At 50.0% G+C, this 24,604-nt stretch overlaps 2 protein-coding genes across 4 annotated transcripts in view; one reads left to right on the top strand and one right to left on the bottom strand.

The window, feature by feature from the left end:
- The window catches only part of ASTN2 (astrotactin 2), a 314,921-nt gene that overhangs the window by 204,022 nt on the left and 86,295 nt on the right, over positions 1-24,604 (top strand). The window contains exon 17 of the mRNA XM_071574082.1: positions 19,306-19,571. Within this exon, the coding sequence (XP_071430183.1) occupies positions 19,306-19,571 (266 nt within the window). The remainder of the gene's footprint in view (positions 1-19,305; positions 19,572-24,604) is intronic.
- On the bottom strand, positions 3,606-10,715 carry TRIM32 (tripartite motif containing 32). Of its 3 annotated transcripts, none has more exons than XM_071574083.1 (2): positions 10,682-10,715; positions 3,606-8,041 (listed from the first exon to the last, which is right to left on the bottom strand). In XM_071574083.1, the coding sequence occupies exon 2, from the start codon at positions 7,972-7,974 to the stop codon at positions 6,031-6,033; it is 1,944 nt and encodes a 647-aa protein (XP_071430184.1). In that variant the 5' UTR covers positions 7,975-8,041; positions 10,682-10,715; the 3' UTR covers positions 3,606-6,030. The 3 variants fall into 3 exon arrangements, with proteins under 3 accessions (XP_071430184.1, XP_071430186.1, XP_071430185.1); XM_071574085.1 differs by lacking the exon at positions 10,682-10,715 and adding an exon at positions 9,173-9,269; XM_071574084.1 differs by lacking the exon at positions 10,682-10,715 and adding an exon at positions 9,094-9,148.

The raw sequence follows: 24,604 nt of genomic DNA, 5'->3' as shown, positions 1-24,604 counted from the left end.
TGATTAAAAGCCCATTTTTGGGGCTGCTTGCTCAGGCTGTGTGCAGCCAAGCAGTGCTTTAGCTCATTGAGCCTCTGAGCAGGGGCCTTGAGATCGACCCAGCCATTGATCTGTGCCACAGGAGCCCACACTGGTTTTCTCCCCCGTTGAAGCCAGCATTTAACGCTGATGGCACCTCATTGAGTTGGTACCAGTTGTGTGAGCATCTTTGGTAGCTGGGACACACGTGGTGCCCTCGGCCACATCCTGCTGTGTGCAAGAATGTGCCGTGCCTGGTGGGATGAACGGACTTTGTCGCAGCCCCCATGGTGCTGTGCTTTGGATTTCTGGAGAAACCAATGTGGATACACTGTGCATAACCCTCCAGCATGTGTTGGCTGCTGCTGAGCAGTGCCTGCATGGCATCCAGGCTTCCTCTTCTCCCATTCTGTCCCCACAGTCACTAGGCTGAGGTAGGCAAGGTGTTGGAAGGGGACACAGCTAGGGCTGGTGACCAAAACTGGGCAATTCCACACCTTCTAATGCCATGCTCAGTAATAAAACTGGAGGTGGAGCCTGGGAGTCACCCCACCACAGAGACTCAGAAAATGTACAGGAGGAAAGAAAAGGATCCATCCAGTAAATCCACCTGCCCGGAACCACTTCAATCACTGATAAAGGTTTATGAGATACCTGGTTGCTCTGTGGCCCCTCAGTTGGCTGGATACAGAGTAGAAGATTGTTAGGGAAAGGGAGGAGCTGCTCTGATTGCAAAATCTGGCAGCCTCTGTGAGATTTCACCCAAGAGCTCTTCTGGCTTGCTCGTTCCCACTGGAGAAGCCCAGCTGGCAAGTGGGGAGGGATGCTGATGGAGTGGGAAGGGATGCTGATGGGCTCGGGATATGCTGTGCATGGGTGGAGCAGATCCAGTGGGTTTCACTGCCCAGCTGGTACATTACTTTAGATCTGCAGTGAGGGAAATGTTTGTTTTTCTTGCATTTCCTGTGATCTCTATCTACAGTTTCCTTGGCTGAGGTTCCCTGACCATGCTGGGTGCTCAGCAAGCTGACCCTGTGGCTGCTGCAGATGTGAGAGATGTTCCCTGCCAGTAACAGGTCCTTTGTGCAAATAGTCCATGGAGGGGCTGTGTTCTGGCAGGTCCTCTCACAATCCCTAAGGCTTTCTGCCCCCTGCACTCTCCCCTACTTGCTTCTTTTCTCTTGGACCACATGCCATTAATTGCATTTACCTTTAAAAGGCAACCATTTTCATGTTTTCTTGTGAACTCAGCAGTTTTGATAAAAGATCTTAATCAACAATACTCCTTTTCATAAATATCCTCAGAAAATTAAGGATAAAGCCTTGGAGTTACGCTAAAATAGTAGTCCATATTCCTCTGAGTAGGATGTGTGGATCCCTCCTGTCCTTTGAGGGCTTCATTCATTTCCTTTCAGGTCTGATACTGCCATTAACACAATTAAGATTGAACTAGGCCACGGGAATCTTTAGTTTTCCTTTCTTAGACACAATTAGGTGCATTAAGAAAGCTGTAAGGCGAGTTTTGCATCTGTTAAAGGAGATAATGGGTTTCCCTTACACCTGTTTGATGAGAAGTAAAAGGTATAGAATTTCCCTGTTCTTGAGATCTGTGTCTATAAACAACCACTCTGTTACCTTTGTAACACTCTTCCTTGCTTGGTTTATGTCATTATATTTATTTCCAACCCTCAGATTTTGACATTTTGTTCAGAGGAGGTAAAAGCAATCTAACTGGTTGCCGTGAAATTTAGTTTAGACTAAAATATGTGCCGTGACTCAGTCTGCTAAATGACCTTATGTACTGCTTATTGTAATCCTGAATTGTCAGGCAAGTCGAGTAATTAGTTGTGTAAAATGAAATAACTTTAAATCCTCGCACCGAGTAATGACCCAGAAAAATCACTTAAGCCATACAATAGAAACGACTCAAAGCATCTGGTTTTATTTTACTTTTGTAGCTCTGTCCTCTTTAAAGAACAGGCTCTCCTCCTCATCCCTTTAGGAACCCTAACTCTTGGTTTTGCACCGACCAATGTCCATGGCTTAGTTGTTCTACCCTAAGAAACCAAAACTTGGGTCAAAGTGGCAGGGTAGGACTAACAGCACCACAAACAGCTGTTCTGCAAGGATCAAATATGTTTGACAAACCAGCATTTCATACCTGTTTGAAGAGCTGTGTCCTATCACCTGAGATGAGCCCAAGGAGGAAATCCTTCACCCAGGGCAGCAAACCCAGATGGGGGAGAACCTGCACATGCTGCTGATGTGCCTGTCAAGGAAATTTCCCCCTCTGACCACTCAGGAGCCTCCTTGGCCATCACACTCCCACTACCTGAGCTGGGACTGTGGCCCCTTCACAGCTACACACTCACGTCAGACCAGGTTTCCTCACCAGTTCAGCCCCAGCTTTCTTAGAGCAGAGTCTCAGACATCTGGATCCTTAAAATATTGTGCAACAACAGAGTTAACAGCCTGAGCTGATGCCACCAGGGAGGGAGCCCAACCAATACAGTCCTGGACTTTCATACCCTCATGGTCTAAACATGGTAGTGTGGAGTGTTACAGCTGAGCCCTCAGCTCCTGACTTGTCTCTGGGTGTTCCTCAGCTGGCTGTGCCACAGGTCCCCAAGCCCTTTGTTATGCAAAGGGTTGGCAATTCATGGATGAGTCAGGGAGACAGGGGCATGGAACCTTCAGCCAGGCTCCCATGTCCTGTTACCAAGCACTTGGAGACAGCGCACTTGAACCAGCCCTTTGAAACATCAGGTATTGCCTACAGTGACAAGGAAGGTACTGCCCTTGTGGGAGTATCAGTGTGAATTAAGGTATGAAACCCGAGCAGCATTTGTTTATAAGGTGGGTAAGGAAGTGCCAGGTAGAGTTCCACGATCTCCTGCTGAGGAGATCAGATTTATCCTCTGCAACCTGATGCAGAAAAAGGGTCTCAGCCATTGTGTTCCTAATCTAATCCCCACTGGCTGCAAAATCCAATCTGCCACCAAAGGGAGGAGATGAAGTGTTTTAATAAGAAAATAAGCTGTTTGCAATGCACTTTTAATTGGATCAATTTTTCCTTTATTACACAATCTTTAAAAACCAAACACATACGTATGAACAGACAAACTCTTTCTCCAGGTACAGAGCAGGAGCCAAACTATTTCAACACTATCCTTAATTACTCCTTGTTTGGCAGATGATCACAACACCATGTGGGGGCACCACAGCAAGAAACAGAGCTCTGTAAAATCATCTCACAGTAACGGTTGAGTTTTATCAGGGGACATGCAGACCCTGGGCAGGTACAGCAGGTTTCCGTTTTCCCTTTTCTGCCTGAAAGCCCAGACTAGAAGAGCTGCAGGCGAGACACAGCCCCAGGCGCTGATCGCAGTGTCCTGGCCCACCAGTGCATCACAGGGTAGTGTTATTTTTCTTAATCCTCTGAGTGAGAAACAGATGACAGACGCTTTGTTTGAACTTTGTAACCAGGAACAAGCTGGGGTAACCAGCTGCTCAGTGCACTGGACCAGCTTTTACATCCCTTCAAGCACTGCAGGAAATGTTATTGCTAGTACTGTGCTGTTTATTGCAAAAAAATTATCCATGGGAACAGAAAATGACAGAGGTACATATTATCATAGATAATATTGCTTCAGTTATTCAGGTCCACAGTAGTTTCCTGCTTGGAGCAGTTCTTGGAAGCAGGAGAAATGTTTAAAAGACATCAGAAGGAGAGGAACTGCCATTGCCATAATACTGGAAAAACGCCTTCAGTTACAATGTCATTAACTGCAGCACGGCCCAGTAATCGTCATCATCTCCCCAGAACACACAAGCAAGATGAAAAAGGCTCTCCAAACTGCTGTCACATGCCTTGGGTGACTGTCCTCTCCCTCCCCAAAAAAGAGAAGCAGAGGATGGAAATGGTGATGTGCAAGTTGGCAGCCTTGGCAAACACACACAGGAGGGAAGGGGGATTCAGTCCCCTGGGCTCCCTCAGCACCACTTACACGTCCTGTCTTAGCTCCCTTCTCCATGAGCTTTTTCCAGTGCATTCACAGAATCACAGACTATTCTGAGTTGGAAGGGACCCACAAGGATCACCGAGAGTCCAACTCTTAAGTCAATGGCCCACATAGGGGATTGAACCCATGACCTTGGCATTATTACAACCAAGTTTTAACCAACTGAGCTAATCTCAGGGTCATTATACCAAGAGAAGTCAGAAGTTGCCCTGATGGAGGGGCAGCTCCATCACGTAGCTGTGTTTGTGTGCTGGCCCCTTCAGCACTTGAGCTGAGCACAACAGGAAGAAGAAAAAACCCCCAAAATCCCACCAAGACCTGCTCCCAGCGCTTCCTCTGCAAACCCTGTAACTACCGAACACCCCTGTGGAGCAGCAGCAGCCTGAAAGCCTGTTTCACTTTGCTGTTTCATTAGGGGAAAGTATCTGGGAGTTTAAAATTAAAATTCACCTGTTGCAAACATGTTGTAGGACAAGTAGCAAACAATTTGCTGGAGCACGGCAGCCACCATAAAATCAGCTTTTATATTGTCTGTCGTGCCCCCAAATTTGCAGCTACGTTGTTGATAGCAACAAATAAATGCACTGCAGTGTAACTATTATCTGTGGCAGATTAACATGCTACCACTGTGCCCTATTTAAATGCATCTTTCCTTCAATAAACTATTCTGGGCAAGCAGCACCACACTGAGGTACACATTTATCAGCCAGGAGAGTAGCACTGTGGGGGCCTTGGTTCACACAGCTGCAGTTTTGTGCTTCATTTGGCCCAAAGCCGTGATGAACAGCAACTCTGGTGCCTGCTGGTGCCGTAAAAAAAAATAATCTGAGGAATGTAGTGTTTTGCTGTGCAAGGGAAAAAATGGCAGTGCATCAATGGATGTGCTTCCAAGTATGAAAAAAATAAAAGTGAAATAGTCCCCCCCTCCCCATCCCTATCTCAGCAGTGAGTTACTTGGACATAGGAGGTGCAGGTGAGTGGAAACCTATTGCTAACTAAATGCAGTGGTCTGGAATGCAGAGTAGTGAAGTGCAGGTGAACATACAATACGCTGCATTTAATCTCATCTTCTACAATAGCCCAGTCTCATTCCCCCAGCCCTTCCCCCCTCCCCATGAAACCAGATACACCTTCCACAGACAGTTTCTAGAATACATTTAATAATCAAACAGCAGTAAATAGCAACCCTAGGTTTCCCTTCAATTTTTTTTCTTTTATCCCTCTCCCTTTTTACCCCCTTCTACCTAGCAGGGCTCTGAGTAGTAATAAAACCCCTGGTTTTTCACTACTCAGTAGTAAATAGGGCAATTTTCTAGCTCAGGTTGGTCTCCCACAGTTGCACAGTACTCACTTCACATGGAACAGACACAGCTCACAAATGGCACGACAGGGTGATCTCCTGAACACCAGAGAAACAGGAGACAGGCAACTGTCCCTAGTCAATGTGGAAGTAGAGCTCCATCTCTGTGTGGCTGATGAGGGCTATTTCGTTTTATGCAGTGCTGCAATCCCAAATTGCTCTCTCTAGGAGTTGCCCAGACAACTGCTACCCAGTTCCTCATAAGTACCACAGAGAGAGGAGGATTGCCTTGCAAGGTCTGTAAGGAAGGGTGATTTAGTCAGCATTTATGGCACAAAGAAAGACACAATGGTTAAAGCTGTGAGTGTAGGAGATGTGGCATAAGGAGGTGAGAAGGTTTATGGAGTGACCAGTCCCTTAGCAAGGAACCAATACTCCAGAGAATGGATCCCTTCCCTTGCGCTTGTTCTTATTGTATAGATTTTATATAAAAAAAGAAGAAAAAGCAGATCACCACCACCATCACAAAAGCTATTTTGTTTCTAAACACAAAACATGATGACCTCTATGCTAAATCCCCTTCAGTTATGGCACAATCTTCCTGAAGGCTTTGACACTGATTCCTGTCGGATTGCTGGGAGGTTGGAAGAATGTCTGCTGCCAAGAGAGGCTTTGCTTACAGCCATACCTTTAAGGGGTGGAGTACCTTCTCAGGTGGTAACTGTAGATCTTAATGCAATGATCCCAACAGTCCAGCACCAGGAGCTGCCCTTTGGGAGTAATGGCAATCCCAACCGGGCAGGTGAGTCCTTCCCGGATTAAGATGTTATAGCCACCTCCCTTAGGAAAATGCAAGATTTCTTTACGGCTGCTGTCAGCAACGATGAGGTCTCCCCTGGCATCGACACACATCCCAGCAATGCACCTGAAATCCTCATTCTCCGAGAAGAAGTGGCTAATCTGCCGTCCCAGCTGGCCATCTGGGCCGACGGAGCCAATGGAAAAGCCTCCTTCCAGATGGTGCTCGTACTGCCGGTTTTCCAGGTTAAGCCCCAGCCCCTGAGTGAAGTAAATGGTCCCTTCAGCGTCGCAGGTGACAAACTTGGGGCGCACTGCGCTACACAAGCAGCTGTACTTCACCACCCCCACGCCACGGTCCACCGTGAAGCACCACAGCTTCCCCCCTTCCACGTCGGTCACCACGAACTGCCCCGAGGGCAGCGCGGCGATGCCCCAGGGCTTGCTCAGCTGGCTCCGGTGACACGCCACGCAGTGGCCATCCATGGTGTAGACCTTGACAGAGTTATCATAGCTATCTGTCACCCCGATCAGGCCATGGCAGTTCATGGTGACAGAAAGGGGAGTCAAATTGGGCAAGTCTGCTCCAAGGAAACTCAACACAAAGCTGTCGATCCCACTGGGGCTCCGGCGAATCTCCTTCAGAAAGCCCTTGCGGGTGAAAACCTGGATTCGGAAGTTGCCCCGGTCTGCCACCAGCACCTCGCCTTGCGTGGTGACGTATAAGCTGACGGGGAGATTGAACATCCCTGGCAGGCTCCCCTTGGAGCCCATCTTCTTGATGAAGTGACACTGCTGGATGCTCGTGGCTGCTTCAGGCATCCTTGGCTTGGCTGGTGAGGAGTGGGGTGTGCTGCTGAGCTCTTCCTGCACCAGGTCAGGCTCCCTAAATGATACCGATGAGGATGCTGCCGTTTCCAGGAGTGACTCCTCCACGTTAACAGTCCGGGGTTTCTTCACCACCTGCCCAATCTGGAGTGGTCCCACATGGCTCACCTTAAGAAGTTCCACCTCTTGGAGAGTCAGCTCCCTTGGGAGAGTGTTTGTCAGTTCTGGTTCTTCCTCATCTGCTGCCTCCTCTAGGAGAGCTATATCTCCCTGCTTTATTTTGGCAAGGAAATAGTCACAGCGGGACATTATCTGCACTTCTGCTAAGTTCAGCAAGTAGGCTTGCTCCTCCATTACCTGATTATTTATCTTCTCCACTTCAGACAAAGAGGTGGTGAAGAACTTACGTGACCTGGACAGTTCTTCCTGGATCTTGCGCTCTTCTTTGCTGTACTCCTGCAGAACTCCTTTGTATCTGGATTGCAGGTCTCTCGAAACACCCTCCAGAGCAGCTTTTCTTTTCTGAAGATCACCCATGAGCTCCCGAAGCCTGGCAAGCCTCGTCCCAAATTCCCTCCTACGCTCATCAGCAGCCTCTTTGATGGCAATGACTCTGTGCCCTTGGGGCAGGTGTGAAGCCTCCTTGCAGGGCTCACATAAAACCAAGTTACAGCTCTTGCAAAAGTGTCTTGGCAACCTTCTCCCGCAGACCTTGCACATGAGAAGACCCACCACTTCCCCCAGTCCAGCCGTGTCTATGATCTTGAGCACAGTGAGGTTGTCAGTCAGCTGAGCCAGGCTCGTGATCCGAGTGATCTTGCTGCAGAAGGGGCACCGTATCCCGTTAATGCTGTTTGCCAGGAGCTTCTCCAGGCACTGTTTGCAGATGGTGTGCCCGCAGTGCAGGAGCTTGGGCCTCAGGTGCTCCTCAGTGAAGGACTCCATGCAAATGGGGCATTCCAGGACCTCTCGGAGCGCATCCGAGTTGAGATGAGGAGCGGCAGCCATGGCGTTCCAGGGCAGCTCTAGCTGGCACCGTGTCTTGTGCTTACATCTATTCCAAGGTGCTCCAATTCTGTCCAGAAAGAAAAAAGGAAATGTGATTTATGTCAGCACCAGCAGTTACATATACATGCAATTTATTTCTGACTTATCACCCAACCCTGCAGAAAAGAAACCCAGTTAGCTTTTGCACATTTGGGGAGGAAGGATTAGTCATAGCTAATCTCAGAGTGGGCAAATTTCAAAACTAACTTGCAGCTCCCAGTGTGATGAATTATTCACTTGCAACATTTGTAAGTAGCACCGAAAGAAGTGTAATGGCAGCAATAAGGTAGCCCAATAGATATTGATGACTGAATCATCTCCTCATGGTGCCCATCTCCTGCTGCCAAGCCTCCAAGTTTACATAATTTACTGAAACCCAGGGAGATTAAACCAAGCGTTCAAAATGTTGCGCATCAAAAGAGGAACCAGATGGTGTGATGCTTTAGGACATTAATAGATCACCTCTGGAGACCTGCATTCAGATGTGACATCAGATACGAACGAAATAAATATGCTTGGTTCACTCTGCTTTGCTGGAGAGCCAAAATAAATGCTCAAGGTTTCATGAATTTGCCAGGAAGCAAAACTAGCAGGAATGCTTTGTCAGCTTCCATTTGTTCTGGGGGTGACTGCGCACACTGGAAATACAGAGAGAAGGTTTGATGCCAGTGTATTTCATTGACCTCTGCCATGCTGCACCATGTTTCATCATGCCAGTTAAACATGGCTCAGTGGGGCACTGTTTGGGCAGGTATGAACAATACTAGAGTTAAAAGACAACTCTGACCATCCAAACTCCAAACATTCCACCAGTGTTCACTGTTAGTCCCTGAACTCAGCTTAACTGCATATAATTCCTCATTTCACAATCTTGCAGTGTTGACCTCATTCCTGTCTGCTGGTTCTGTTTTACACCACTCTGGTTGCTGTTCAGCTTCAATCCAGGTTTCTCCACCCTCCCATCCCTCCCAGCAGGGAGCAGATCCCAGCAGCTCTCCTGCCAAAGCAGCCATCCATTCAAAAGGAACAGAACAGGGCTCACATCATTAAGTTATTATTCAGTAGACTGGGTTTCAATACCTTTGCTATTGCATTGCCTTGCCACTAAAAAATGGGGAAGAAAACCTTTTTTCTAGGGGAGAGGAGGAGAAGGAAGTACTTAGTCTTTGAAATGAAGAGAGGGTGGCAGAGGGATGTGAACAGGCAGCTTTTTCTGAGTAATGGCTCAATGCACACAGCATTCGTGCTTCCCTGCTGGGTTTGCCTCCTTCCTCCTTGGGAAAGGTTCAGTGTATTTCAGTTTACCACTTGCTCACGTGCAAGAAAACAACTGCAACAAAGAAAATTTCTTTATGTTTATAGAGAGAAGGAAGAAAAAAAAGTCACTTTATCAGCTGCAGTCCTTCAAAGCCCTTATTTCAGGAAGGGACTCGGTGGTGTGGCAGAATCTGCAAGCACCAAGCTGGGATCTGATCCTCAATAGTGACAGGATGAGTATCCCTGGATCTGGAAGCAGGGGGACTCCAGGCACGTCCTGCCACTGGCACCGAGCACACTTCCTTATTTTTCTTAACACATATCACAGCTGAGGAAGCAGAAGCCTTGGCACTGCCATGGAGAACAGAAACCTTCCTCTGAGGGATGAAAAATCTGTTATTTTAAAACACTTTTTAAAAATGAAACACAGGATACCAGGCTCATTATTCCTACTTTCCTTGGAAACCCATCAAAAGGCTCACTTAGGGAAGGACGAGGGAGCACCACAGGCACCAGGTGCTGCAAGTTACATTAAAAGGTACCTTTAAAACAAGTATTTTCATTAAAGAACAACGGTGGAGGGGATTTTGAGTCAGGTTGGGCTTTTATAGAGGTGATTTGTATGATATTCTTTTAATGTACAACCCCCTTTACTGGAGTGCCAGTGTGCCCTCGGTAACATTACATTATTTCTCCTTTTATCTCTTCCCTCACACTGGAAGTTGTTCTTGCTATCGGTCCCTCCCAGGCCAGTTCCTCTGACGCAGAGCAGGGTATTACAGAAAGCCCCAGCTGAGGATCAAGCCATAAAACTCCGTGAATTATGCCAGTTTGGTTTCCTTATGCTCAAAGACATTTCCTGTTGTGGCTGGGGGGATTTTAGGAAGAGCATCTGCGGCGACACAACGGGCTTTGGTCGTGACTGACACTCGTGGCATTAATGAGTGCAAATAATGGGCGAACGCTGCAAACCCCTGCCCAGGGCAGCCCCCCGGGGTGGGGTTTGCAGGGAGAAACCCAAGGATTGGGATTTACGGGACCCTTAAAGCCCATCTCCTCCCATGGGCAGGGGCACCTTCCGCTATCCCAGGCCAGCCTGGAATTGTGCATATCGAGGGATGGGATAACCCGTGCGGTGTCTGAGCACCGAGCACACGACCAAGGTCCATCCCAGGGGGCCGGTGCGACCCTCTCTGCAGGCCCAGCCCGGGGTGGGGGCTCGGCGAGGCGGACCCCGCACCCCTTCCCTCCATCCCTCCCACCCTGCAGCGCTCGCCCGGCCCGGCAGCCCCCTCCCCATCCTCTCCATCCCTTCCCATTCCCTCCATCCCATCCCATCCCATTCCCTGCATCCCACCCCGGCCCCGCCTGCAGGGGGCGCCACCCCCGCGGCCCCGCGCGCGCCCCTCACCTGCCGCCGCCCGGGCCGCGCCGCTCCCGGCGTGCGTCGCGCGCCGCGCGCACACGTGACGGGCCCTCCCTGCGCGCCGCGGGGGCTGATGGGAGATGTAGTCCGGGAATGGACGAGTTGGGATGGGGGCACAGCATGGGGGCGTCTGCGAGGGCAGAGGGGATGGAGGGTGGTCAGGGTGGTCTGTGAGGGCAGAGGGGATGGAGGATGGTCAGGGTGGTCTGTGAGGGCAGAGGGGATGGAGGGTGGTCAGGGTGGTCTGTGAGGGCAGAGGGGATGGAGGGTGGTCAGGGTGGTCTGCGAGGGCAGAGGGGATGGAGGGTGGTCAGGGTGGTCTGTGAGGGCAGAGGGGATGGAGAATGGTCAGGGTGGTCTGCGAGGGCAGAGGGGATGGAGGGTGGTCAGGGTGGTCTGTGAGGGCAGGGGGGATGGAGGATGGTCAGGGTGGTCTGTGAGGGCAGAGGGGATGGAGGATGGTCAGGGTGGTCTGTGAGGGCAGAGGGGATGGAGGATGGTCAGGGTGGTCTGTGAGGGCAGAGGGGATGGACGATGTTCAGGGTGCTGTGGCTCGTCCTGGCGGGGAAGTGTGGCATTAAAAAAAAGTGGGAACAGAAACACGTTTGCTTCGTTTTTCTCGGTGTAGTGTGTGCTGTGTTGGTACACACGGGGTGTTGCTCTGCCCTTTTCCTGGTCAGGCAGTGCTGTGCGGGAACAACCCCTTTCCTGTTTTTTTTTTTCCTTTCCCTTCTCCTTTTCTTTCCCATTTCTTATCCTTTCCTCTTTTCCTTTCTCTTTATTCCCTTTTTTCCATTTTCCTTTCCCTTCCCCATTCATTTTCCTTTTCCCTTTTTTCCTTTTCCCTTTTCCCTTTTTTCCTTTTCCCTTTTTTCCTTTTCCCTTTTTTCCTTTTCCCTTTTTTCCTTTTCCCTTTTTTCCTTTTCCCCTTTTTCTTTTTCCCTTTTTTCCTTTTCTCCTTTTTCCTTTTCCCCTTTTTCCTTTTCCCCTTTTTCCTTTTCCCCTTTTTCCTTTTCCCCTTTTTCCTTTTCCCTTTTATCCTTTTCCCTTTTTTCCTTTTCCCTTTTTCCTTTTCCCTTTTTTCTTTTCCCTTTTGCTTTTCCTTTTTCCTTTTCCCTTTCCCCTTCCCCCAGCAGGGTCCTGAGCATTCAATGGTTTTTCTCATTTCTCACCCTGTGCTGGAGCAGCCCATGGACTCCAGGACTGCAAGGACTATTTTGGGGTTCAGAACAGCAGCTGTGAGAGCTGACAGGGTGATGCACTGGGGGATCTGCAGTGAACACGGGGCAGCTGCAGGTGCTTTTGCAGGGACTTGCTCAGGGCTGATTTCAATTATTTTCCCGGAGTTCCCCAATTCTGGATCAGTGGTGCCGGCAGGAAACCATCAGGTTTTGGGTAACTACCAGCTATGGGGTTCACCTTCCATCAGGAAAGAGCTTGTGTTGCCTGGGCATTCCACTTGCCTGCTCACTCCTGGGCTGTAGTTAAGGTTGGCACCTCCATTACACCATGCAGGGCTGATTACCAGAGTCATTAATCACAGATTAGTGATTTCCCTCCAGTTTCATCTCTTCTCATCCCTCCAGGTTTTTTTCTGACCCCTCAGCCTGTCAGGTGTTGCAGGCTAGCAGGGGTAGCCAGAGGAAGGATTTGGCCACTGGATCATGGCTGTGCTCTTCCTGGTATTTCAAGGAATCACAGGATATGCTGTGTTGGAAGGCACACCCCTAGTCCTGGAGTCAGTATCGCTGATCCCATTCCATCCCCATATTCACTCAGCCATCATGATTCTGTTTTACAGATGGCAGAGAAACCCCTTTTACTGTGACCCCGTGGAACTGCACAGCAGATCAGGGAATGTCATGGCTTGGGGCTTCCTCTGTGGGAACAGGAAGAGCCCCAGGCAGGTGCAGGGGAACTGTGTCCTTCACACACCAGCAGTGCTGTATCTCCAGTGCCACCGGCAGTTCCACTGGTCCCAGTGGCATCCAGGCACTATCCCATGGTCAGCCCAGGGCTAATGTGCAGGTGGAGGCTCAGACTCAGAGGAATTCACTGCCTGGGAAGGAGGCAAGTCCTCGGTTTAACCATTTCCCCAAATCCCTGCATGTGGCCTCTCTGCCTGCAGCACTTTTCCACTGCTCGCCCGCTCCAGCCAGCACTGAAGAAAGCACTTGCATAATGCAGCAAGTCTTGCCACCCTCTGTTCTTGGTGTTATTTTCCACTTTATTTAGAGTAGAATAGTTCAGTTAGAAGGGACCTAAATCTCAGCAGTGATCAGGAGCATCAGGGATCAGCAAATGTGGGCAGTGGATGCACTCAAGAGTCAGTGGAGCAGATGCAAAGCCTGACCAGAGTTGCAAAAAAAAAAAGAGTGAGATTTACAGCTCGCCTGTTTCAAGCACCAGTGGTTCCCTGGGGGTGGTGTTGTGCCCGGGTAGGGCACACAGGGTTCACTCCAGATTCCTGGCATCACCAGGGAAATGTTCTTTCAGCCCCTGGTGTATTTTTCAGTGAATAAAAATGGATATAAACATTGAACCGAGGTGGTCTGGTAGAAATTGTGAGGCCACCCACACCTGAAAGTGAGCAGGATGAGGAAAAACAATAGTAGGAATAGGAAATAATCTTTCAGTGCATCCTGGGGAGAAAACAAAGGCCTCTGGATTTGATTAGAGGTGATAACGATGAGTTGATGATGTTACTCAGCATGTTGGGGTATGGGGACATTGTACCATGACTGTGAAGGATGGGAAGGCCACCCAGCCTGCGACCCTTGGACAGGGTGGAGTGTCCCAGGGGGCTGCTCCACACCAGCCATCCAGCAGGCAGTGCTGGGAAGATCTCAGCCATCCCATGGGAAATGGGCTTGTGGCTGTGTTGGAGCAGGGAGGAAACCAGCTGCCATGGGGGTGATTTGGGGGGGTCATGGAGCCATCCTTGCAGGGCTGTACTGTCTCAGAGGCAGTGGAGTGAGCAGTGAGATGCTGCCAGAGGTCAGATTTTGGTGGCTCTTCCTCGGAGCCACGCAGGGTTGGCAGAGCCAGTTCCTTTGACAAAGCAATTTCATAGGGGATACCTGAATAGAGTCCTCTTTTAGAGAGGTTTATCAGAGGTCTCTAAAAGCTCTTCTGGATTTTTTTTCTTAGTACCTCAGGCTTGCAAGTATGTCAATATCTTATCCAACCTGTGGGAAACCAAGATGATCTGCCCCTGGATGCTCCCTGCTGGGACCTTTGGGATCATACCCAGATTTGAGGGGCAGTAGCAAAAGGCAGGGGGTCCCAGGAGCATTGTGATGTGGCTCTCTGGCCACTTATTGGGTGTCAGAGCACAGGGCTCTGTGTTTAATTGAGTTTGGTTAATTGGATGGGAGCAGTGAGCTCAGCAGAGCATCAGCAAGGAGATGGGAGTTCACAAGTGGGCAGAGCCAGGCTGGCAGTGTGGACATAAAGGGACTCTTTGTCAGGAACTGTAGTGATAGAAAAAGAAGTAGTGGGTACAAATAGAAAGAGGGAAAATTTAGGTTAGATATTATGAAGAAATTTTTTACTGTGACAGTGCTGAGGCCCTGGCACAGGTTGGGCAGAGAAGCTGTGGCTGCCCCATCCCTGGAAGTGTTCAAGGCCAGGTTGGATGGGGCTTGGAGCAACCTGGGCTAGTGAAGGTGTGGCTGCCCATGGCAAGGGGCTGGGTCTTTACGATGATCTTTAAAGTCCATTTCAACCCCTGAACATTCTATGAACAGGACATGAGAAGGGGTCACAAACCTTTCAGGGGACTGTCAAGTGTGGGTGACGCAGGGATGTTACACATTCGGGCTGCCACGCTCCTCTTCCCCAGGCGTGAATGGATGGGATGAGGATGAAAAGATGAGATCCCGGGAGTGCCGGCGGAGGGGCCTCGGGGTGTGCGAGGCTGGGAAGCGATGTCGGGATGTGCCGTATCCCGGGATCTCAGCGCGGTCCTGCCGTGGTGCCACGAGAGGGCAGCAAGGCCTCACGGACCGCCACGGCCACAACTGCCCCGCCGTGACCGGGACCGGCATCCCCCGCCTCGGCGGAGGGTCCCGCGGGCTGCTCTGTGCGAGCCCCGGCGCGCACACTGCGGGGTCTGCGCTCGCATCCTGCACCCCCCCGGCCGCACTGAGCCCCTGCCTTCGCCCGAGGGATGGCATTCCCATATGGAATGCCGTGCCATGGGATGGCTGCGTGTCTCAAAAGTTGGGTAGTGGTTCCTTCGGGAGTCCTTCCTTGCCCACGTGTGATCCCCGAGATGTGGGTGTTGGTGGCTGCTTGGAGGTCCCAGCAGCAGGGCCGATACTGTATTTTATGGAATCACAGAATGGTCTGAGTTGGAAGCTCATCTCATTCCATAGGCATGGACATGTTCCACTAGCCTAGGTTGCTCCAAGCCCCATCCAACCTGGCCTTGGGCACTTCCAGGGATGGGGCAGCCACAGCTTCTCTGGGCAACCTGTGCCAAAGCCTCACCACACTTACAGGGAAGAATTTCTTCCTAATATCTAGTCTAAATCTGCCCTTTGTCCTGTCCTATCCTTCTTACACACATGGATACATACGATAGAGAAGGACAGATGACTCCCCCAGACACTGCACCCACTCCTTCCTCCCAGCCCCAGCATAGTTTTGCCCATCACTAACAGTTGGCAGCACTGAATCTGTCCAGACTTTTCACAGACCTGGTGGTGACCGCACTGACAATGTCTCAATGCAAGAGAAATTCTAAACACATCTATTGACTTTCTTTCTAACTCCCTTTCAATGGATTTGCCAGCAGTGGGTGTGCCAGCAGATGTGTCCTGGCTGGAAGTCCCCACTGCCCTGCCTGTGATGGCACTGGGTCTCTCCAGTGGAAGGAAGGTGGTGTACAGGGAAGTTGGAACAGAATTCCCTCTTCCTTGCATGAAATGCAAAACCCAGGTCCTTAGCACAGCTGAGCAGCCCGTTGGTGTTGGTGGGCTTAACCTGCTGAGTCTGGAGGAATCCCTATCTGGGTCAGTTCCTGACGTTCCCTCTACAACTTGAGCTGGAGAGACTTTTCCTCCCCTTGTTCCCAGCATTTTTGCTCTTGAAGAGCTACCACATCCTACCCCTGATGTTGCTGCATTCTTGTGGGAAGTGGAGTTATTCCCAGTTTTGGAATGTCTTGGGAATATTTTGGAAGAGATGCTGTATAAAATGCTGGACCACTTGCAAGCCCATCGTCTCCTGGGAGCTCTTAGGACCAAACAGCACTCCAATGCAAAGGAATTAGGTATTATGCTGTTGTTATTGTTAGAGTAGTGATGTTATCATGCTCCCCTCTTGTCCAGGCACCAGGAGGTGCTGCTGGTAATGCTGGAATTGTTTCCACACATCAGCAACTGCTGCATCCTGAGCAGGGACCCCAGTGTGCAGTCACTTTGTGCTGTGGGATTATAAGATGCTAGTGGAGCCCAGAGACAGAGCCAGGCACCCCAACAGGCAAGTGGTACCTCTGCACACCCTTGTGCTGCTCATCCTCCCTTTCTTACGCAAGGCCTGATGCCTGGCCCAAGGCTATTATTTAATTTATTTTATTGTGTTGTTGTTTTTTGGTTTTTTTCTAAATACATATTTCAGACAAACAAACTAATAACTCCCACAAGTTGCTGTGATGCATTCAACCACATCCGCGGTGCTCTGCGTTCAAACAGATGTTGCCAGGGTTCAGCTGAGTTGCCAGCAGTGTTAGGAAAAGCATGTTCAGATTCAAAGGGTGATAAGGAATCCCTGTATCCTCCCTGCTGCAGCCCCAGCAGCTGAGCCTCATCCTTCTGCCAGAATGGGACCTTTGGAGCACTCTCACAGTGATCACCTGCAAAGCCTTTCCCCAGGAGTGAAGAAAAGGCTTTGCAGGAGTAATCAGAGTGTTCTAGGATGTTATTGTGTTCTATATAGGTAATAAAAGCTGGGCTGAGCCTCCAGAAACATGTGATGTTTCCTCAGTTCTCTCTTGGGTTTGCCATGGAGAGAATGGGCTCCTCCCTGAGCCCTCTCTCCAGGGAGCTGAGGAGACAACCAGAACTTGTCTCAGAGGTAGGAGAAAGGGAGATAGAGGGACCCCAATCCCTTCTTCCCAGGCTACACTTGCAATGGCAGGTCCAGGAATATGTTTTGGAGAGAAAACACCTCCGATCTGAGTAAATCCTCTGTGAGATGCCATGAGTGGTGGGTGATCTGGGCGGGACAAGAAGGAAACACCGTCTCTGTTGAAATCTTCAGCATTCTAGGGATGAAACTCCTGGAGCTGATGCTTTCCACCCCCTGAGCAAGTAGATGAGCAGCAGCAGTTCCTACTTGCTGTCTCTCCCCAGCTCTGGAGGAGCTGAATCACAAGCAGGGTTTGCAGCAGGTGCTCCCTGATAGGTTTCAATAGCAGAAACGGGATGATTATTTTGTTAGGGCTATACTTAAACACCCCAAGCTCATTGCACAAAAGCTACCAGGAATTGCTGTTCCATGACTTCCAAGTGCTGCTCTGGATGAGAGCTTGCAGTTTGGCAGTTAAGCCAGTCTCCTTCTGCTGAGCCATGTCCTGTTTCATTTTCCTCCTCTGGAGTTGTACCCAGAGCCTTTTGGGTACGAGGGAACACTTTGAATCCCTTGCCAGTGCACTGAACCAGTGAGCTCAGCTACAGAAACCTGTTATGTCCCCCAGAAATTCTTTTCCCCAATGTGACTAGGATCTGTTCTAAAGAGGATTAACTGCAGACAGCCACTCACAGTTTTCTACCTTACTTGACTTTCAGAACTCTGCTTTCCCCCGTGAAACTCCACCTTATGACTGGTTCTCCTTAAATGGCTTTGCTCCCTCTGGGTGGATTATAGTGGTCTATAATTCTTAGCTATAAAGCAAATAATTCAGAAAGGAAGGTTTGATATCCTATTGCCAATCATGAGATAACTGATTCCATTGTCTATCTCTGTGTTCCCTGTCCTCCCTTTAAAGCATGGCTCCAAAAATTCCTTCCCCATGGAAGATCTCTGAAGTTACTGCTTCAGCTCTGCTGAAGAAGCTTTGCAGCCCAGAAGTGTAATTATCTCCTTTCTCTTCTACCTGTACTTCAGTAGTGATGGTAAAAAGATGTTACTCTTATCCAGAGGCGAGAAGAGGCTCATGGTATCTCCCTGTAACTCTTCCTTTTTTTTTGAGCTACCCAGTTTTTTAAGGTTTTGTGGCTTTCCCTTATGAGACTTGAAGTTGCCTGGAGCTGGTCTTCTAGAAAATAATCTCTCCAAGAACCAGCTCCAACTCCAATTTTCCATGTCTGTGCACACCAGTGTCTCCCTAGATGTTGAGACATCTCCTCACAGCCTTGCTTTAATTTATCATAGCAACTGCCCCCCTTTTATTCCACTAAAGGATGGGTTGGTTGGAATTTGCTCATTCTTCCTGTGACAGCTTTGATCCTGTGCACAGAAGTGTTCCCTGACAGCCAGACAGCAGGGAAGGGCTGTCCCTACCCTGGAGGGCTCTGGGAGTCATGAATGAATATTGTGTTTGTTTGTATTTCTAACTGACTAGTGCCTTGCCAGATCAGCTGCATGTCCCTGCAAGCCAAGGGTGTTGAGACAGCCCTTGCTCCTCTTCAGCTTCGTCTTGGGACTGGGAAGTTGTGGTTGGAGGCAGCAGCCATCCAGCTCATAATGTTGGGCACAGGATGGAGAAAGGCTTTTCTTCCATAAGTGTGACACCAGGGTATGGAAGTTGGCCCTTCCTTCCTGGATCAACCCATCTCTAGACAAAGTGTTGAAATTTAAAGGACAGAGATGGGAGTCTTGTCTCCTTTGCTCTGAGCATCACCAGGTGTGATAGATACTTCTCTTGGCCTTAGCAAGTGTTTGGACTGACACAGAGCAAATCAAAGGCTCTTGAAGTTAGTCTGCTTGTGGTTAAGGCCACTGGGAGCTTTCACAGTGGGGTTTAAAGGCTTGAATGTTTCCTGGAAGCAGTGTGTTGATAGTTTGGCTTTGGTAATGCCTCCATCTGTGCAGTTTGTTTCTATACCTGCTTACTGCCCCTGCCAAGGGCTTCATCCCCTCCATGTTTCTTCTTTGCAGCCTCTTTAGGTCCTTCTCAGCACCATGGATAATGTGTTACCCAAAAAAACAACCTAAAGACCACAGAGACTAGAGGGGGCTGGCCTTGGGGTGTGGGTGAGAGCACTCAGCCCTTTGGCTTCATCCCTTTGGGTAGATTTCTCTTCTGCAGTGAAGATAATACTGAGGTGGTTTTGTTTCATTTGGGAGCATAGAAAGGGAACATACAAGTTAGAAAAGAGGAAAAAAGAACACAAGTTAAAAGTTACAAAAGAGAAGAAGAACATGATTAGTTCTGTCTCTCTAGAAGTGCTCTAGAAGTGAAAATGCTCAGAATTCCAAGCAATGACTTGCAAGTCTTGATTTTCTGCTTCTCTCCTTGACTTTTATGGTTTTCTGCTCTCACCTGGCCTACACCTTCAGCAGCTGCATTTATCCTGGCCACAACGAAGTTTGAGTTTGGGAAGAGGACCGTGCTGAGATTTATTTCATGTTGTTTGGTTTCTTCCCTCTCCCTAAACCAGAAACAACTGAGCTTGGGAACAAGAAGGAGTTGAAATCCATGCCCTTCATCACGTACCTGTCAGGTCTGCTGACAGCACAGATGCTGTCTGATGACCACCTCATCTCAGGTGTGGAGATTCACTGCGAGGAGAAAGGGCGCTGCCCCTCCACCTGCCATCTGTGCCGGCGCCCTGGCAAGGAGCAGCTCAGCCCCACGCCGGTTCTGCTGGAGATCAACCGGGTGGTGCCTCTGTATGCCCTGATCCAGGAGAACGACACCAGGGAGGTGAGTGAGCCAGTGAGGGACCAGCCCCACTTCTGTGATTCTCTCAGTCCCCTCTCCAGTCTGCCTTCCTCAGTTGGTGCAGGAATGTTGGGTTCCCTGGAGCAGGGTGATGTTCACCTGTATATGTTTGGAGGGGAACGCTGCGGGATGGTGTCAGCCCTCTCAGACCTGTATCTCCCTGCCTTTGGTACAGTGAAGGCAATGCCATAAGCAGCCAAGGCCACACTGTTTCCCAGTGTCCACACACCGGTGTGCAGGATGTGTCCTGTGGAGGGGTCTCGAGAGCCAGGCATGATCAGCTCAGTCCTTCATTCCTGGCTTGGAAATCTTGGACACACATGTGTGTGAAGTGGCCAAAGCCCTGCAGGGCTGAAGCCTGGCTTTGCAAAGCACCGCTGCAGAGAATGGGAACAACCAGCCCCTTGGGACAGTCCCACAGCCACAGGAGGTCACTATTACTCCAGGAGGGGCCAGCCAGGCTGGAGATCACCCTTTCCTGGGGCTGGACTCCTGCAAGAGCTTCAGTGTTAATCCTGTGGAGATTGATTTCCCTCTTTTTCGGTTCGCTGCCACCCCCATCCCCCTCTGCAGCCCTCTGACCCCAATCTCAAGTCCAAAAATCACAGACCTGCTTCAGGTCACTTATTAGCACCGAGCCTGCACTTGATTAGGATGCCTAGAGTGAGCCAGCACTCAGCAGCTGTGGGTGGCATGCAGAAGGCTACAGGTCAGGATACAATCCTGGCACATGGTTGTGTGACCACCAGGAATGATGCTTCATCCTCTTACCAGATCCGTGGTCAGAAAACACCCCATGCTTCTCCTGACACCCTAGTCCCTTATGGGGACTGTCTCTCCTTGTCCATTTCTGGATCTTGTCCCTGCTTTCCCATCTATCAAGCCTTCTGGTTCTTCCATGCACCTGTGCCTGACTTCCATACCTTAGTTCCCCTGTCTTTCCAGCTCTTCCCACAATCTCCCTTTCTCCCCCTATTTTTCTTCCTACATTCTTTCCCCACCTATGCCTGGTGTTCCCACTGGACAGTTCTTGTGTAGACATTGACCTGCTGTTATCAGCATGTCCAAGGCAGTGCTGGGATGAGGTACAGAGAGAGCAGTGGAAAAGCTGGTTTCCTTCAAGCAAGAAAGATATGCTTCCCAGCAGCAGTCTGCAGGAAGACATTTCTTTTGGGATACAAGAGGTAGATTAGCCATTGGGGAAGGGGTAACAGTGAAAACAAGCAGGATCTGGAAGGATCCTCATTGACACCGTTCATCAGCAGCTCCCCCTCCTAGCCCTGTCTCTCTGATCCTGGCTGCAAGGTCCCCTCCTCCTCCTCTTCCTCACCTCTCTCCCCAGCCCTGCCCATGCTGCTGTGCTCACTTGGGGCACATCCTTGACCTGGGAAGCAGCAGCCTCCCTCCCTCCCTCCCTCCCTCCCTCCTCCCCTGGTTCCTGTGAGGGCTGGCCCCTTCAGCTGCAGCTGGAGCACAGCCCGCATTGTGCTCTCTGCTGAAGGGCTGGGAAAACCAGCAAACAAACACAAACACAACCCCAACGAGGCAACCAAATCAGAGACACCTCAGACATCTCCCTGGGGGCTGCACTCCGTGCACCCCTTCTCCACCTTCCACCTGCTCACCCAGGAATGGAGTGGCATCCCCTGGGAGCCCGTCTGTGTAAAGGTGGTGTGTGTGAGTCTGCTCTCCCCTCACCCTGGGAGCTGTTGATCAGTGGGCCTGGGGCTAGAGGTGACAGGGTGAGGGATTTGTCCAGTTGCAGGATAGAGGATGGAGCCAGAGTGGATGCCCAGGGGACACTGGGAGCTGTCAGTGAGCAGCACATGCCAGGACAGGTCACCTTTGCTATCCACAGCAGAGAGTCCTGGGGTGGGTGGCAGGTCAGTTCATGCTGCCTTCTCTGAACACCCCCTTCAGCTAGACTGGGTCTTGGTTTGGCTGTGGACTTAATGGCAGACGCTCTCATCCCCCCCATCCCTACAACCCATCCAAGACAAAACCCAACCTTCCTGCAGCATGACACAGAGAGTGCTTTTTGACTTCCCAGTCTCTCCTTTTCTTTCCTGGGCCATTCCCATTCCCTCAGCATGAATCCCTCGTGTTCCATCAGCTCCAGCACTTTCCTTTCCCCTTCTCACTCACTTCTGACCTGCTGTCCTGCTCCCTCCATTTTTTCCTCCCCAGCTTTCTTCTTGCCCTTCTCTCCACTAGCCTCTCCCCTGCAGGATTTTTCTTCTTTCCCTCTCCTTCGCTTTCTGCCCTTGTCCCTGTGGGCAGGGATATATCCCAGTGCCTGGGAGCTGTATCCCACCACTGCTGATGGATTTGCTGCCACCACAATACAGACCTTGGCTCTCAGCACTGGAGGTTTTGCCAGGCTGGGCAGAGCTGTATCTGCCTCTCTGGAGGACATGGAACTGAGGAGAGCAATGCCTCTGCCCTGGAGGGGATGGTTTGGTGGAGATAGTGCTACCTGTGTGAGAATGTATCCACATCCTGTCATGGCATTGTGAGCTCAGTTATGAGGGATGCTCACAGGGGCAGTGATGTGCCTTCCCCTTACCTCCTCCCATGAGCATGAAAGCAGGGAGGATAATCACAAAAGGGAATGGGGTCTGGGGGTGGTGGGGGGCTGCCACCACCATGGGGACATCACCCTGTCACCGAGAACCAGCAGTGTGTGCTGTTACCCTGGAAAGCCACTGGGCTTAACCATGACCTTTCTCTGCACTCCATGAGAGGCTCCCACAGGGTAGGTGGCACTGGGAGCAGCTCATGTACCATCTGGATGATGAAATGTCCTTTTCAGCACTAAGTAGGAGGCCAGGGCAATCCCAGGCACTAGCAGAGTGGTGTTCACCCATGGCATAAACATGATTTGCAGGTGCCTGGGCTAAGCCAAGCCATCTCCAAGCACAGCATCCACAGTGGAGCTCTCCCTTGCCTGCCTTTCACTGCTGGCATGGATGATCCTCAATACATACAGCAAGTGCTGGCCTTCTGAGAACTGCAGGCACATTCCAATTCCCCTGTACTATTAAAAAATAATAATTAATTAAAAATAATAATTTCTCCTTCTGTATATGTCCACATAGTTAATGCTTCATGTGTACAGAGAGAAAGCAAGGTCATGAATAAGGTGGATATTAACTTCTATAAACTTGGCTGAAATTTTTCCTATGTAAGGCCAGCAGCAGATATGAGGCAAGACAAAGGGAAAGACATTTTGCCCTCTTCAATATGTGTACTTTTTTCAATAGGTTTGTCTTTTCATCTGCCTCAGAGCAGCAAGTTACGTACTTTTTAAAATTTACAGCTCCAGCCCGGTCCAAGGCCACGTTCTCGGTTGCTGATGACCTTGCCAGACTCTTAAGTGCTCGGGTTTAAGTTTCACACTGGGTGTCTGCCTTGGGCTGATTTGGGATTTTTCTTTGTGTGCATGTTTGATTTCAGCTAAAACTGACCATTTCCAAGAGGTAGATTAGGTGAAAATATATTACTTTGCCCATATGAAATAAGTTAGAAAACTCTTTATTGCCATGTCACTGGGAGTTGCTCTTTTGCTCTTGCTTTGAAGTAATGGCTTGAAATTTAAAGAGCTCCGGGAGCTTTTTGCTGCTGAGGGAGCATTTGTCCAGAGGCATTTGTACTGTGAGTTCAAGGAAACTCTCAGCTGTGTGTGATCTGTCCTCCCAGCCCTGCTCCAGCACCACTCCTGCTCCCAGCAGTGGGAAGGAACAGTGTATCAAGTCCTTCTTTTCCCTCTTGGATGCAATGAAAACTACAGATTGAGCCCCTGCTGGGAGTTTCTTTTGTTTCTCCCTGTGGTTTAATATGTTGGTCAGAGAACTTGCTGGTCACTGATAGCCTCAGCCTGGCCACTGATAGCTTCAGCCTGGCTGGGGACCGTGGCAGTGCTGGGCAAGGGATCAAGGAGATGTGTTTGAAGGTCCACACCTTTGAAGGGTTTTGCTGAATGTCTTTTTCATAGTTGTTATGATTGAGGTGTTTGTGGGTGGAAGGTTTCACAGCAAGACTGTTTGCTGGAGCAGAGACAGTGCTGGAGTCCTCTCTACACTGGTCCCAGTAAGTTGATGACCATCAACTAGTCCAAGTAAGTTTATAGCACCATTACTATTGTAACTCCATTGCTGCTCAGTCTGACTGCTCACACAGTAAGTTCAAAAAGATGGAAGATCCAGGCAGGCTGTGACCTCAGCTTCACCTTCCAGGGACCTCTCTGGATGTCTCTGGAACCTGCATCATGTTTTGATCAATGCCAACATCTCTCTTCTGCTTCCTTTTGTGCTCTGCAGCAGTGCAGACACCACAGTGGTCCCTCTATTATTGTGTCCAGATGAAGCTGGAGGAGATTCTCCACTGCAGGGCTGTGGAAGAAACCTCCACTAGTGTCAGTGGCTGGCCAAGCCCAACATCAAAGAGCTTCTATCTGTGGTGGGGCTTCTGCTGGCAAAATGCCCCCAACACCTCAAGGGCAGGATGCTGTTGAGTGTGTGTGGTGGGAGAGAAGAGATGTGGTGACCCTGAGTGCTTTCCCTCTAGCAAAAATCCTGGAGTCAAAGAAGAGAAGAGCTGCACATCACCCCAGGTAGAGTCCACTCAAAGGCACAGCCTGAGAGAGTGAGAGCCCAGGTTTCTGCAAACCTCTTTGTCCCCTAGCTGGGCTGCAGGAAGGCAAGAGGCCCTGGGAGGAACAGGGATGTCCTGCTTCCCGCATCCCTCCCAGGAGCACCTTTGAAAGGGATGCCCGTGTGCATGACGGGAGCCACAGGGCAGCTGTGGCCAGCAGAGAGGAGAAAAGAGAAGGCATGTTGAGCAGAGTGATCCCTCCTGTTTGTGGTTTGTTTGTTTTCCCCCAAAAATACCCCACTGAAACAAGCACAAAGCTGCTCCCGTGGAGCAGCTTGTCCAGCTGCAGAAATGCTTAGAGGGTGGCGTAGTGAGGGGAGTGTGAAGAAGGGAGGCAGGAGAGATCAATCTCACTCCTAGTG

This window comes from Pithys albifrons, chromosome 20, assembly GCF_047495875.1.
Source record: "Pithys albifrons albifrons isolate INPA30051 chromosome 20, PitAlb_v1, whole genome shotgun sequence".
Taxonomy (NCBI): Eukaryota; Metazoa; Chordata; class Aves; order Passeriformes; family Thamnophilidae; genus Pithys; species Pithys albifrons.
This window is presented reverse-complemented; position numbering and strand designations above follow the sequence as displayed.